The sequence below is a fragment of the Chelon labrosus genome (genome assembly GCF_963514085.1).
Source record: "Chelon labrosus genome assembly, chromosome: 6".
In the NCBI taxonomy this organism is placed as follows: domain Eukaryota; kingdom Metazoa; phylum Chordata; class Actinopteri; order Mugiliformes; family Mugilidae; genus Chelon; species Chelon labrosus.
In genome coordinates this window covers 74,234-89,440 of record NC_140342.1, presented here as the reverse complement: position 1 = coordinate 89,440, position 15,207 = coordinate 74,234, and the positions used below count along the sequence as shown (strand labels likewise).

Genomic DNA, 15,207 nt, shown 5'->3' with positions numbered 1-15,207 from the left:
CAAACTAGGCAAAAAAAATATATTAAAGAAAAGTATAAGGCAGACCCTGCCTTTCAAACTAGGCAAAAAAAATATATTAAAGAAAAGTATAAGGCAGACCCTGCCTTTCAAACTAGGCAAAAAAAATATATTAAAGAAAAGTATAAGGCAGACCCTGCCTTTCAAACTAGGCAAAAAAAATATATTAAAGAAAAGTATAAGGCAGACCCTGCCTTTCAAACTAGGCAAAAAAAATATATTAAAGAAAAGTATAAGGCAGACCCTGCCTTTCAAACTAGGCAAAAAAAATATATTAAAGAAAAGTATAAGGAGGATCCTGCCTTTCAAACTAGGCAAAAAAATTATATTAAAGAAAAGTATAAGGCAGACCCTGCCTTTCAAACTAGGCAAAAAAAATATATTAAAGAAAAGTATAAGGCAGACCCTGCCTTTCAAACTAGGCAAAAAAAATATATTAAAGAAAAGTATAAGGCAGACCCTGCCTTTCAAACTAGGCAAAAAAATTATATTAAAGAAAAGTATAAGGAGGATCCTGCCTTTCAGAGTAGGCACAAAAATTACATTAAACAGAAATATAGGGCAGATCCTGATTTTTGTACCAAAAAGAAAATGTACATGTTAACTAGGTACAAATCTAATCTTAGACTTAGACAAAAGAAAAAAGAAAGTTTAAATAGAAGGTATCACAATGATCCTGAGTTTAGGTTACGCTGTATCCAACGCAGAGTAACTAAACTCGCAACAAATGCTACTTTTTGCATCTTTAACAAGATGCAAAACGCATTAAGGATCAAACAAAAATATAGAAGGATCGTGCCCTATAACCCCCCCCAACCGCAGCCGTTAATAAATCCTGTGATGGAAGCCGCCATCACAGTGTTTCGTGAAACTATTCGACACGGGCCGACGTATGTCTGCACCGTGTGTAACAGAGCAATGTTTCCTAATCAGGTCAGATTGTGCAAAAGAGAAAAATATAGACAAAAACCTGCAGTGGCAGCATCCTGTTTAACAGGAAACTATGTCCACTTTTGTGACAACGACTGCGCTGCACATTGCTCTGTTACACACGAGCGACTAAAAGAGTGGATCTGTCACACGTGTGACAGCCACTTGAAGAGAGGACGGATGCCACCGGTTGCGACGGCGAACAACTTAGAGTTGTCGCCCATCCCCCCAGAGTTAGCGAGGCTCAACGTGCTCGAGAGGCAGCTAATTGCTAAAATACTGCCTTTTGCTAAGGTTGTCGCTCTGCCGAAAGGACAACAAAAAGCAGTCCATGGAGCTGTTGTCTGTGTTCCATCAGAGGTGGAAGCAACAGTCAACAGTCTCCCAAGACCCAGATCTGAGTCACAACTACTTCAGGTTAAATTAAAGAGGCGCATTAACTACAAGGGCTACCAGCACTTTTATACTGTTAATATGAGAAATGTATTAGCTAGTCTCGCCACACTTAAAAGGATACATTCTGAGTATCAGGATGTATCCATAGACGATAGTGTTGTTTTTGATGAGTCAGTCGACGATGACGACTCACAACTCAATGTTGCTGATGCTGCTCAGTCAGAGCAGCATCAGGGAGACATTGAGGCAGACGTGGACCTCGAGGAGGTCTTTAATAGGAAAAACGACCCAGACCAACCACAAAGGCAGCAGCCAGACCCAGACATGGACAAAGACTTAGAGGAAGTTTTTTCTAGTCAGAACGACCCAGACTCTAGTAGAAGTCAGCAGCCTCAGGGAGCTGACGACGAACAGGAGGAGCTGAGGCCTGGCCTGACTCTGGACACGTGTATGCAGCCGCCTGACATTGCACAGGAGAGTCTTTCGTATGGTGATGGAATATTTAGCATTGCCCCCGCCCAGGGCAACAGACCAGTAGGCTTCTTCACCATACCAAAGCTTGAAGCCATGGCTTTCCCTGTGCAATTCCCGACAGGAGAGAACACACTGGATGAACCCAGAACCTTCTCCCTGTCACCTAGCATGTATTTTAACTGCAGGTTGTTTGCTGTCGATACACGTTTCGCTAGCGACCAAAGCTACCTTTTCTTTGCGCAGTTTGTCACAGAAACCCACCTGGCGACAAACAGCATGTCAATTCAGATGCGCAAAGGAAAGTCCAGAGCTAGAGACGGCCGTCGTATTAACAACCTCATGCTCCTGGACCAAGACGAGGTGCAGCGGCTCATTATGAGCCAAGATGCAACTCGCTTCATGCAGCCTCTCAGAGGCACTCCAGCCTATTGGACCAAGACTCTGAAAGACGTCCACGCCATGGTGCGACAAATAGGCAAACCCACATTTTTTGTCACGTTCTCGGCTGCTGAGATGAGATGGCCTGAGGTCATAGAGGTCATCAAAGCTCAGCAGGGAGAACACGGGGACTTTTCAGAGCTCGACTGGAAATCAAAGTGCGACATTCTGCGGAGCAATCCGGTCACAGTAATGCGCATGTTTGAAAAGAGAGTCGACGCTCTGATGACCAACCTTCTCCTCTCACCAGCGCAGCCCATTGGCGAGGTGGAGGATTATTTTTATAGGGTTGAGTTCCAGGCTAGAGGAAGTCCCCACATCCACATGCTAATTTGGATTAAAAATGCACCTAAATTTGAAGAAGAGTCCGACCAGAAGGTCGCGGCTTTCATAGATAGGTACATAACATGCAAGATGCCTGATCCTGAGACAGACCTGGAGCTCCACAGAATTGTCTCAGAGGTTCAGGTTCACAGCAGGAAACATTCCAAGTCCTGCAAAAAAGGCAACGTTGCCTGTAGGTTTGGCTTCCCGAAGCAGCCCATGGATGATACATTCATCACTAGACCCCCCATTAGTGCTGGCACCTCAAAACCTTTAGATCAAGACCAGAACCAAGATGAGGTCGCCAGAATACTGGAGCAGAAGCGGGCACTCGCTAAGAAGCGAAAGGAAGCCAAAGTCAAACTTCAGCAAGTTAGAGACTTGCTCTTGGATGCAAACGCTTCATTCAGTAGTTTGACAGACTTGCTCGACCAGTGCGGCTTGACGTACACGGAATACCGAGCCCTTGTCCACCGCCTGGCGAGCAGCCATGTCGTGATCCTGAAGCGGCATCCAAACGATTGCTGGGTTAACGCCTATAACCCAGACCTGCTCCGAGCCTGGAACGCCAACATGGACATTCAGTACGTTGTGGACGATTATAGCTGCATAATGTACATGATGTCCTACGTGTCCAAGCCGGAGCACGAGATGACGCAATTCCTTAAGAACGTCATCGGAAATGTTAAACAGTCCAATGTTAACGAGCGTGACGAAATGAAGCAGATCATGCAGGCCTATGCTAAACATAGGGAAGTCAGCGCTCAAGAGGCTGTTGCTCGCACCTGCAGCTTACGGCTGAAGAGGTGCTCCCGGACCGTGGTGTTCCTTCAGACCGACGAGGACGGTCTGAGGATGAGTCACCCTATCGGTAGACTCCAACAGATGGAACCGGGTTCAGAGGAGGTGTGGATGTCCGGCCTGCCAGAAAAATACGTCAACAGACCTCGCGGTGCTGAGTTTGCGCGTATGTGCATGGCCGAGTTTGCGTCAGAGTACAGGGTGCTGTACGGTGAGCAAACTAAAAGTAAAAGCGCCATCCCCCTCCTGAATGAAATGGGCTTTATTCAGAAAAGAACTGCTGGAAAGCCGGCAATTATCAGATTTCCTCGGTTCTCAGAGAAGAAAGCTCCTGAGAAGTTTTATAGACGACTGCTCAAACTTTATCTCCCACACCGATCTGATGACGACCTGAGAGATGAAGCTAACCCCACTTATGAGCAGTTTTATACGTGTGGCGAGATCCCGGGTATGAGTGTTAGAGATCTCGTAACCCGTAACAAAAAACGCTACGAAGGTCAGGGTAAAAGGATCGACGAAGCGTTAGAACAGTATCAGGTGCTGGGCCCTATAGTTAATGAGTGGAACTGTTTTGCGCCTGAAGTAGAAGCTGAACGGTTAGAGTGTCTTGCAGAGCGACAACCTGCCGAGCACGAAGACCCAGGAGAGGTCCCAGAGTTTCAGGTCACTAGAGATAGGGGGAGCTCCATGCCGAGGATAGAAGCGCCGCAGTTGAGTCCAGACTTTGTTAGAAAAATGTATCAAAGTCTGAACGAAACGCAGGCTTCTATCTTCTACAGCATTCGTCAGTGGTGCTTTGAGCTGGTGTGGGGCCGCGATGTAGAGCCGTTTTATTACTTTTTGACAGGGGGAGCTGGCTGTGGTAAATCGCACGTAATCAAGTGCGTTCACCAGGAGGCAACGAGGATTCTGCGTGAGCTCCCCAGATTCAGGGACCAAGCAGACATGACGCAGCCTGCAGTGCTGCTGACTGCCTTCACTGGCACAGCAGCCTTCAACATTTCAGGCGTCACGTTGCACTCACTGCTCAAACTGCCGAGGTCCTTGAAGGCACCGTATCAAGGTCTCGGCAACGCCCTGGATGAGGTCCGAGCGACACTTTCCAACGCGGAGATTCTCATCATCGATGAGGTCTCCATGGTTTCCAAGGAGCTGTTTGCTTACGTCAACTGGCGTTTTCAACAGATCCGAGGAAACAGGAAGCCGTTCGGGGGGATTTCTGTCCTCGCTGTTGGTGACTTTTACCAACTGCCGCCTTTAGGCAGAGCCAAGCCACTGTGTGTGTATGAGGAGACTGAGTTTGATCTCTGGAAGGATCACTTCAAGATGGTCATCCTTACAGAGATCATGCGACAGAAGGACGATCGAGCTTTTGCTGAACTCTTGAACCGCCTCAGAGTGAAGCAAAAGCTGGATCCTTTGAGTGATGAGGACAGAGAGTTGCTCACACAGGCAGTGGCTGACGTCAAAGATTGTCCAGTAGATAGGCTACACATTTTTGCTACCAACAAAGAAGTTGACCGTCACAACTCTGGTACTGTAGCCTCCCTCCACGACGACGCTATCGACATCGCAGCTCGGGATTATAGGAAAATGCCTACGACCGGCTGCATGACGATAGTGTCGAACGTTAACGGCACCAAGCGAGATTTGCCTGACAACATAGTGGCTGCTCCAGGAGTACGCGTTATGTTGACCAGGAATCTCGACGTGGAGGACGGAATTGTTAATGGAACATTCGGAACCATCTCGCACATTGTAATGACGGACAGCGAGCCAAAGTCTGTTAAGTTAATTGGACTCGAGCTGGACAATCCCACAGCAGGACAGAGATTCCGCAAAAAGATCTTGGGTCCCTCAGACAATCTGGCCTACATTGAAAGATCTGAGGAGAGCCTGAGTAACACAAAAGGGGTCATTCGGCGCCAGTTCCCCATGAAGTTGGCTTTTGCGTGTACGGCCCACAAAGTTCAAGGTATGACGATGGCGTCAGCGGTTGTGTGTCTGAAGCGCGTGTTTGAACCGGGCATGGCTTATGTAGCGCTCAGCCGCACAACTTCGCTGGGAGGTCTCACTATCTGTGACTTCGACGAGAAAAAGATATATGCTGACCCCGAAATCAAGACAGCTCTGGAAAGTATGCCTCAAGCCTCTTTCCAGAGCTGTCGACCATTGTTAGCATTTTATAGATTGATGGAACAAACTCCAAAGACCTTGACAATCATCCACCACAATACTCAGGGACTTCCGTCCCACATTTCAGACCTGAAGGCTCATCACGAACTGCAACTAGCAGACGTGCTGTGCCTCACAGAGACACATTTGTCAGGGTCCTCTGTATCCCCAATTTTCGACCTGGAGGGATACACCATGTTCACACGCAGTAGGTTGCTGTCTTACAACAGCTGTGTGGACATGGCTCGAAAAGATGGAGGTGGAGTTGCAGTGTACTGTAGAGGCAACGTGCAAGCAGAGCCTCGCAGGTACATGCACCAGGTCACTGATTTGGAGTTTGTTGTCATCAAAATTGAGGCTCCAGTCAAACTACTTTTAGCGACTGTTTACAAACCACCAAATTTCCGATGGTCTATGTTCTTACAAAACTTGAGAAACCTCTTAGACTCATTGGACGTGATAAATCACCAGCCCATCATTGTTTGTGGCGACTTTAATGAGGATCTCCTCAGTAAAGGCAAAAAAAGTATAAAAGACTTGTTTCAGGCCAGAGGTTACACTCAACTAATTAGTGAATCCACCACTGAGAAGAACACTCTGATTGATCACATTTATATTTCACATCCTGATAAATGTCTTCAATCAGGTGTTCTCCAAACTTATTACAGTTACCACAGTCCAGTCTATTGTATTTTGACTGACTAAGTCTCTCCAGCCAACACATGGTCCATAGAAAAGTAAGTGTGACTTTAATCATGATGTTGTAATGGCATGTGTTGGCTGGAAATAGTTGAATCATGTATTGATGTAGTGTTTTTTTATATTTATTAATGTAACAAAGGGGTCAGCATTATCTTATCAAGCCGTTCTCATCATCTATTGAGATGATGAGAACGGCTTTCAATGTATAATGTTAAATATTTTGTAATTAGCTTAGCTAATGTAATTATTTAAATTACATTAGCTAACCTAAATAATGTAAATCATGTATTGTAAATTAAATCATGTAAGTTACAGGTCGACAATCTACGTGTCAACCAGGTCCATCAAAAGGTGAGTATCTCTCTTTAAAATGATTAATCACATTGAATATTTGAACTAACCTCCCTTCTCTTCTCCTGTCTGTCTGTTCTGTCTTTACTGTCATTCATGTTCAACAGAAGGAGACATCAAGAGGACCACAGCTGATCTCTCTCCAGTAGAGACAGCAAACCAACACCAAAAAAAAGGGAAGTAATATTTCACATTTTTTGATCAAATGTTTTAACTAATGTTTTGAGCCTTTAACTTATGTCTGTTTTTGTTTAAATTGTGTGAACTAGATCTAGGAAGAAGACGCCCAGATGACAGCAACACAACAACAATAAGGGAAGTAATATTTCACATTTTTTGATCAAATGTTTTAACTTAATGTTTTGAACCTTTAACTTATGTCTGTTTTTGTTTAAATTGTGTGAACTAGATCTAGGAAAAAGACGTCCAGATGACAGCAACACAACAACAATAAGGGAAGTAATATTTCACATTTTTTGATCAAATGTTTTAACTTAATGTTTTGAACCTTTAACTTATGTCTGTTTTTGTTTAAATTGTGTGAACTAGATCTAGGAAGAAGACGCCCAGATGACAGCAACACAACAACAATAAGGGAAGTAAAATTTCAAATTTTTTGATCAAATGTTTTAACTTAATGTTTTGAACCTTTAACTTATGTCTGTTTTTGTTTAAATTGTGTGAACTAGATCCAGGAAGAAGACGTCCAGAAGACAGCAACACAACAACAATAAGGGAAGTAATATTTCATTAAGTTTGTGATCAAATGTCTCCATGATGATTTGAAACCTCTAACCTATTGATCTTTTAAATCCAGGATCAAGGACCCAAGATCCAGGAAGAAGACGTCCAGAGGACTTTTTTTTTTCCTTTGTATCTTTAGTTTCCTGATGGGTTCGGTGGCCGTGTTTTTACAACTTTGTTTCTTGTTAGATTAACGTTTTTTACCGACTCATCAGATGTTTTCGTGTTCCTTGATTGTTTTGTTGAAAAATAAACTTAATTTCTGTTGCAAACTGTCTGTTTATGGCTGTTTTATCACTTATCTTATAGTTTCAGCTTAGTTAAAGGTATATTATAGCATTTTAGCATCTTAGCATTAAAGCATCATTTAAACATCTTAGCATTGTAGCATCATAGCATTGTAGCGAATTGGCATTGTAGCATCTTAGCATCATAGCATTTTAGCATCATGAAAGCATGTTAGCATCATAGTATGGTAGCATGATAGCATTGTAGCAAATTGGCATTGTAGCATCATAGCATCATAGCATGGTAGCATCATTAAAGCATCTTAGCATCATAGCATGGTAGCATCATTAAAGCATCTTAGCATCATAGCATTGTAGCATCATTAAAGCATCTTAGCATCATAGCATGGTAGCATGGTAGCATGATAGCATTGTGGCAAATTGGCATTGTAGCATCTTAGCATCATAGCATTGTAGCATCATTAAAGCATCTTAGCATTGTAGTATCTTAGCATCATAGCATCTTAGTATAATTGCATTGTAGCATCTTAGCATCATAGCAACATAGTATCTTAGCTTTGTAGCATCTTAGTATCATAGCATCTTAGCATCTTAGCATCTTGGCATAGTAGCATCATCGTAGCATCGTAGCATCGTAGCATCGTACTATCACAGCAATATAGCATGGTATCGCAGACTGCTGCGGCCACTGCATCACTCTCGCGATTTCCCGCAGGGGAATTGTCTAGTTAGTGATGCAGTGCTACGCAATGCAAACTATTGACCCCCCTCATAGCAAAGCTATGGGGGTCAATAGTTTGCAGTGCGAAGCACTGCAAACTATTGTTCTTCACTACGTTTTTCTTCTTATTAGTGATGCAGTGCTACGCAATGCAAACTATTGACCCTCATAGCAAAGCTATGGGAGTCAATAGTTTGCAGTGCGAAGCACTGCAAACTATTGTTCTTCACTACGTTTTTCTTCTTATTATTATTAAACTTTTTCCTACGGCCGATTTTCGAAACCTTTCAACTCAAATACCGTTCGTCGCACACAGACACAAAATACATCAAAACGTGCGTCTCGATCGGACTCGGTGTGCTTCTATACAGTTCTTTCAAACAAGATTTTTTCGCGACGTAGTCGCGAAAAAAACGCGATCAATTTCCCATTGAAATGAATGGAGAAGCCCGAAAAAAGCGGCAACATTCCAAAATGTCCAGCTTGGCTTTGTCCAGCGATTACTCGGCCATGCTTTGTAGTAGAAACTTGCTTGGAAGTTTGTACGAGGCACGGGAAGTGTAGCTTTCTCTTCCTGAAAACGGCGTTTCGATACCTTTTACGGTTTGGTCAGGGTTGCAGTTTACGTTTGGTGAAATCTGGGGAAAAAAATTAAAAATCCCTCCCTCTGACGCTCACTCTAACTTCAGAGTTTCGGTGATATTCTGAAAAAAAAAGGTTCAATCTCATGTGGTGGCCACAGTTTTTGAGGTAGAGAGATAAAAAATACATAAAAACGTAGGGATTTTTGTTGGCTTTAAGATGGTGTTGGTTTGATTTGTGTGGGACGTACGGTTTGGACTGGAGGCTCCTCTGAGCGAGGAGTGCGGCGCCAGCTTTTCGAATTTTTCCCCATGTGTGTGTATGTGGAAATCGAGAGGGATTTCTCGACGATTTTCGTGTCGCATACTTTCTTTCCAAAACGACTACGGCCACAATTTTGGCAGTACGCGCGTGGCAACAACACTAAATTGTAGAAAACCCTTGGCTGACGCTCACGATGTGTTTGTTTTCTCGATAGCACTTGTAGTTTTTGAGATACAAGCATTTGTTCGGAGGGCAAATCCTCGTTTGCACTTTCCCTCTGACTCAGGCAGAGGTGAGAGGGAGACTTCAGCAGCAGTTGACCCTGGTAGCCATGACAACCAGACCCCAACCAGCTTACACACGCAGCAGAAGGGGACCAGAGGCGGGAAAAGAGCTCTCAGTGGAAAACAGTATCTGCCAAAACATTAAAACCCCCCAAACCATTACTGCAGTACTGTAGGGGGCCAGAACCTGACATTATGACCCCCCACTCCAACCCCCCCACCCCCCCTCCCACTATAGCATTACAGACACAGACTGCCAAAACATTATGACCCCTCAACCCATTACAGGACTATAGTAGGGTGGCAGAATCTGACACTATGACCCCCCCCCCCCCCACTCCATTTAACCATTACAGTAAGAGAGTGCCAAAACATTATGACCACTTAACCCATTACAGGACTATAGTAGGGCTGCAGAATCTGACACTATGACCCCCCCCCCCCCCCCCCCCACTCCATTTAACCATTACAGTAAGAGACTGCCAAAACATTATGACCACTTAACCCATTACAGGACTATAGTTGGGAGCCAGAATCTGACACAATGACCCCCCTCCACTCTATTTAAGCATTACAGTAATAGACTGCCAAAACATTATGACCCCCTAAACCCATTACAGGACTATAGTAGGGAGCCAGAACCTGACACTATGACCCCCCCACTCCAACCTCCCACCTCCCCTCCCACTATAGCATTACAGACACAGACCGACAAAACATTAGGGACTCTCACAGCATTACATTCATTACAGTAGGGAGGCAGAACACCCCATAACCCCCCCCTCTCCCTCTCTCCCTCCCTCCTCAGTTGGTGCTTCCACACAGCTGCTGGGCCTCCTAGCTATAGCTCCTCTCATTGACTGAATGACAACTTCTCAGTCATGTTTGACTGACGAGGATTTGCTCGTTCCTTGTCTGGGGATCCTAGTGAGGACAGCCCTCTTAAAGGTGGGGGTGTGACGATCCCTCCCACTCTCTTCCTTATTTGATGCTGGCTTTCAGGTGGAGCTGGGAGGGGTCTGCTGCCTGTACCTGCCCTTCAGTTTGTAGAAGGGCGTAAAGGACGACCCTTCTCAGTGTCTCTCTCTCTCAGCCAGGCCTACTGCATCCTCCTCATCCTGTTTGGTTTGTTGTACCCTGCATGACATCAAACTCACACCCATCCAGTCAGAAGGAACCAGGCCTTAAATGACTATTTGAGTTGTGCTTTTTGTTATAGCTGCTGCTCATGGTAGTAAAGACATGCTACTTAGTAAAGACATTCGCGACGTAAGTCGCGAATACTTTCATACCTGTCTTGATGTGACCATTACTTTTTGTAGTCAAACATGAAATTATTTGCAACGTAAGTCGCAAATATTTTCACCAGGATTATATTATGACTATATGAACAGGTGATCATTAAAGCATCATAGCATCTTAGTGTAATTGCATTGTAGCATCTTAGCATCATAGCAACATAGTATCTTAGCTTTGTAGCATCTTAGTATCATAGCATCTTAGTATCTTAGCATCATAGCATTGTAGCATCTTGGCATAGTAGCATCATCGTAGCATCGTAGCATCGTACTATCACAGCAATATAGCATGGTATCGCAGACTGCTGCGGCCACTGCATCACTCTCGCGATTTCCCGCAGGGGAATTGTCTAGTTATTATTATTATTATTAAACTTTTTCCTACGCATTTTCGAAACCTTTCAACTCAAATACCGTTCGTCGCACACAGACACAAAATACATCAAAACGTGCGTCTCGATCGGACTCGGTGTGCTTCTATACAGTTCTTTCAAACAAGATTTTTTCGCGACGTAGTCGCGAAAAAACTGCGACAAATTTCCCAATTGAAATGAATGGAGAAGCCCGAAAAAAAAAAAAATTCAACAGACATTTTCAACAATGAACTGCTCTGGCATACTTTAACCGAGAGACTTCATTTAAACTTCAAAACGTAGGTACTCTTGCCTTCTCTTCAGAGATTCACTTCACTTGTCGACAACTTTTACCGTTTTTAAACTATGAAGCCTCAGAGTTGTGTAGGTTTTTACTCAAATTTCAGGGTTTATAATGGGTGTGTATTGCGCGGAATGTTTGTGCTAGAGTGGATGACATCATCAGCTAGAGTGAGGAGGGGAGAAGAAAGTTAGTCAAAAAACTGCACAGAAACTGCTCCCGTGGCCACAAATTTCACACGACAGACATAATTTATACATAGAAACGTAGGAAAATTTGTCTTCTCACTCAAATTCGTCTGCTAAAGCTGTAAGTCTTATAGTTTTGGCGTCAGACACAAAGATGCGCCAGCAACACCCATCCACAGCTCCATAGACTGCCATGTTAAAAAGGCAGGGAAATTTCTGGAGGAAAGCAGACGTAACCTTTCTTTGAATCGCTTTGAATAGGTCACATTTCTTCATTTTACCTACAAATTACACATCTAGACGTTCAGGAAAGCCTCAAGATGCCCAAAGTTAAGTCGGTTCAATGATTGGAAATACGGTTTGGCCACAAGTCCTTCCTGTTCGAGGCGATTTTTCAGCATTTTCTCTCTCTTTCCCCGTCTTCCAACTGACATTCTAACAGGAGCAGTTGACCCTGGTAGCCATGACAACCAGACCCCAACCAGCTTACACACGTTCACACACGCAGCTGCTGGGGACGAGAGGCGGGAAAAGAGCTCTCAGTGGAAAACATGATCTGCCAAAACATTAAAACCCCCCAAACCATTACTGCAGTACTGTAGGGGGCCAGAACCTGACATTATGACCTTTTCCTTTATTTTAAACACAAATTATATCTGGCTGCTTTGCTGAAACTCCTGACACAACATCCCTGACCCGTTTCCTTCATCTTATTAGGTCAGTGAATAGCTAAACTGGTAACAGACGCTAACGACTAGCCGCCCAGTGATTTAGCCGACGACTAGCCTTCCAGCATAGCTCATGTATGTTAGCAAGCTAGCGGAGCTAACGGAGCTAGCTAGCCGCTAGCTTAACGCCGCGGACTCAACCGCGGAGTTAGCCTCGAGCTAACCGCTAACTAACCGCTAGCTAACCGGGATTTAACCGCGGACCCGCGGGAGTTAAACACGAATTAGCCGCGGCAGTTCGCCGTGAGCTAACGCGGAGGCTAGTGGGGTTAGCCGCCGGCTAATTCGCCGCCTTGCTAGCGGGTGCTTATCACAGTAATAATGTTGAAGTTTTACAATTTAAAGGGAAGATATTTTTAAATTAAACTGTGTCAAACTGAAAAATATATTATTCCACCACATAAAGTAGGAAACATTTATGGCTTGCAACAACATTAATGACAGTATATCTATATCATTGGAGTAATTTAATATAATATGATGTTTTTAATTAAATAAATAATGAGCTGTTGAACACTCATAAGAGTTATATTAAGTATGTTACATAACATTATTTGACATGTCTATTTGTCTGCCTATAGTTTTCCTCCAGCTGATCCAGACAGACTGCAGTGACGTCCAACATGAGACAAAGAGCTGGACTCGCAGGACAATTTGAAGGTCTTCACTTCATCGCTGATTCCTTGTTACAGCCTGGATGTGTTAAGTTTAATATTATTGTTTATCTAACTGTAAGACTGTGCCGTAAACTGTTAAACTATTGCTCAGGTAGGAGTAATGAGTTTTATTGTTAAAATTATTATGATTAACGATCAATTGTTACGATTTGCTCGTTCTTTGTCTGGGGATCCTAGTGAGATCCCTCCCACTCTCTTCCTTATTTGATGCTGGCTTTCAGGTGGAGCTGGGAGGGGTCTGCTGCCTGTACCTGCCCTTCAGTTTGTAGAAGGCGAAGCATAAAGGACGACCCTTCTCAGTGTCTCTCTCTCTCAGCCAGGCCTACTGCATCCTCCTCATCCTGTTTGGTTTGTTGTACCCTGCATGACATCAAACTCACACCCATCCAGTCAGAAGGAACCAGGCCTTAAATGACTATTTGAGTTGTGCTTTTTGTTATAGCTGCTGCTCATGGTAGTAAAGACATGCTACTTAGTAAAGACATTCGCGACGTAAGTCGCGAATACTTTCATACCTGTCTTGACCTGACCATTACTTTTTGTAGTCAAACATGAAATTATTTGCAACGTTAGTCGCAAATATTTTCACCAGGATTATATTATGACTATATGAACAGGTGATCATTAAAGCATCATAGCATCTTAGTATAATTGCATTGTAGCATCTTAGCATCGTAGCAACATAGTATCTTAGCTTTGTAGCATCTTAGTATCATAGCATCTTAGTATCTTAGCATCATAGCATTGTAGTAGCATCTCGGCATAGTAGCATCATCATAGCATCGTAGCATCGTACTGTCGCAGCAATATAGCATGGTATCGCAGACTGCTGCGGCCACTGCATCACTCTCGCGATTTCCCGCAGGGGAATTGTCTAGTTAGTGATGCAGTGCTACGCAATGCAAACTATTGACCCTCATAGCAAAGCTATGGGAGTCAATAGTTTGCAGTGCGAAGCACTGCAAACTATTGTTCTTCACTACGTTTTTCTTCTTATTATTATTAAACTTTTTCCTACGGCCGATTTTCGAAACTTTTCAACTCAAATACCGTTCGTCGCACACAGACACAAAATACATCAAAACGTGCGTCTCGATCGGACTCGGTGTGCTTCTATACAGTTCTTCCAAACAAGATTTTTTCGCGACGTAGTCGCGAAAAAAACGCGATAAATTTCCCATTGAAATGAATGGAGAAGCCCGAAAAAAGCGGCAACATTCCAAAATTTACAGCTTGGCTTTGTCGAGTGATTACTCGGCCATGCTTTGTAGTAGGAACTTGCTTGGAAGTTTGTACGAGGCACGGGAAGTGTAGCTTTCTCTTCCTGAAAACGGCGTTTCGATACCTTTTACGGTTTGGTCAGGGTCGCAGTTTACGTTTGGTGAAATTTGGGGAAAAAAATTAAAAATCCCTCCCTCTGAGCCTCACTCTAACTTCAGAGTTTCGGTGATATTCTGAAAAAAAAAGGTTCAATCTCACGTGGTGGCCACAGTTTTTGAGGTACAGAGATAAAAAATACATAAAAACGTAGGGATTTTTGTTGGCTTTAAGATGGTGTTGGTTTGATATGTGTGGGACGTACGGTTTGGACTGGAGGCTCCTCTGAGAGAGGAGTGCGGCGACAGCTTTTCGAATTTTTCCCCATGTGTGTGTATGTGGAAATCGAGATGGATTTCTCGACGATTTTTCGTGTCGCATACTTTCTTTCCAAAACGACTACGGCCACAATTTTGGCAGTACGCGCGTGGCGACAACACTAAATTGTAGAAAACCCTTGGCTGACGCTCACGATGTGTTTGTTTTCTCGATAGCACTTGTAGTTTTTGAGATACAAGCATTTGTTCGGAGGGCAAATCCTAGTCTGCACTTTCCCTCTGACTCAGGCAGAGGTGAGAGGGAGAAGGAGAAGGAGCAGCAGTTGACCCTGGTAGCCATGACAACCAGACCCGAGTGGCGGGAAAAGAGTTCTCAGTGGATAACAGGATCTGCCAAAACATTAAAACCCCCTCAAACCATTACTGCAGTACTGTAGGGGGCCAGAACCTGACATTATGACCCCCCCACTCCAACCCCCCCCACCCCCCCTCCCACTATAGCATTACAGACACAGACTGCCAAAACATTATGACCCCTCAACCCATTACAGGACTATAGTAGGGAGCCAGAATCTGACACTATGACCCCCCCCCCCACACTCCATTTAAGCATTA

General features: G+C 44.0%; 1 protein-coding gene across 1 annotated transcript; it reads left to right on the top strand.

Moving 5' to 3' along the window:
• Positions 1–470: 470 nt before the first annotated feature.
• LOC311489183 (uncharacterized protein) lies at positions 471–8,265 on the top strand. Its single transcript, XM_084546130.1, has 2 exons — positions 471–6,609; positions 6,717–8,265. The coding sequence occupies exon 1, from the start codon at positions 610–612 to the stop codon at positions 6,259–6,261; it is 5,652 nt and encodes a 1,883-aa protein (XP_084402256.1). The 5' UTR covers positions 471–609; the 3' UTR covers positions 6,262–6,609; positions 6,717–8,265.
• The last annotated feature ends 6,942 nt before the right edge of the window (positions 8,266–15,207 follow it).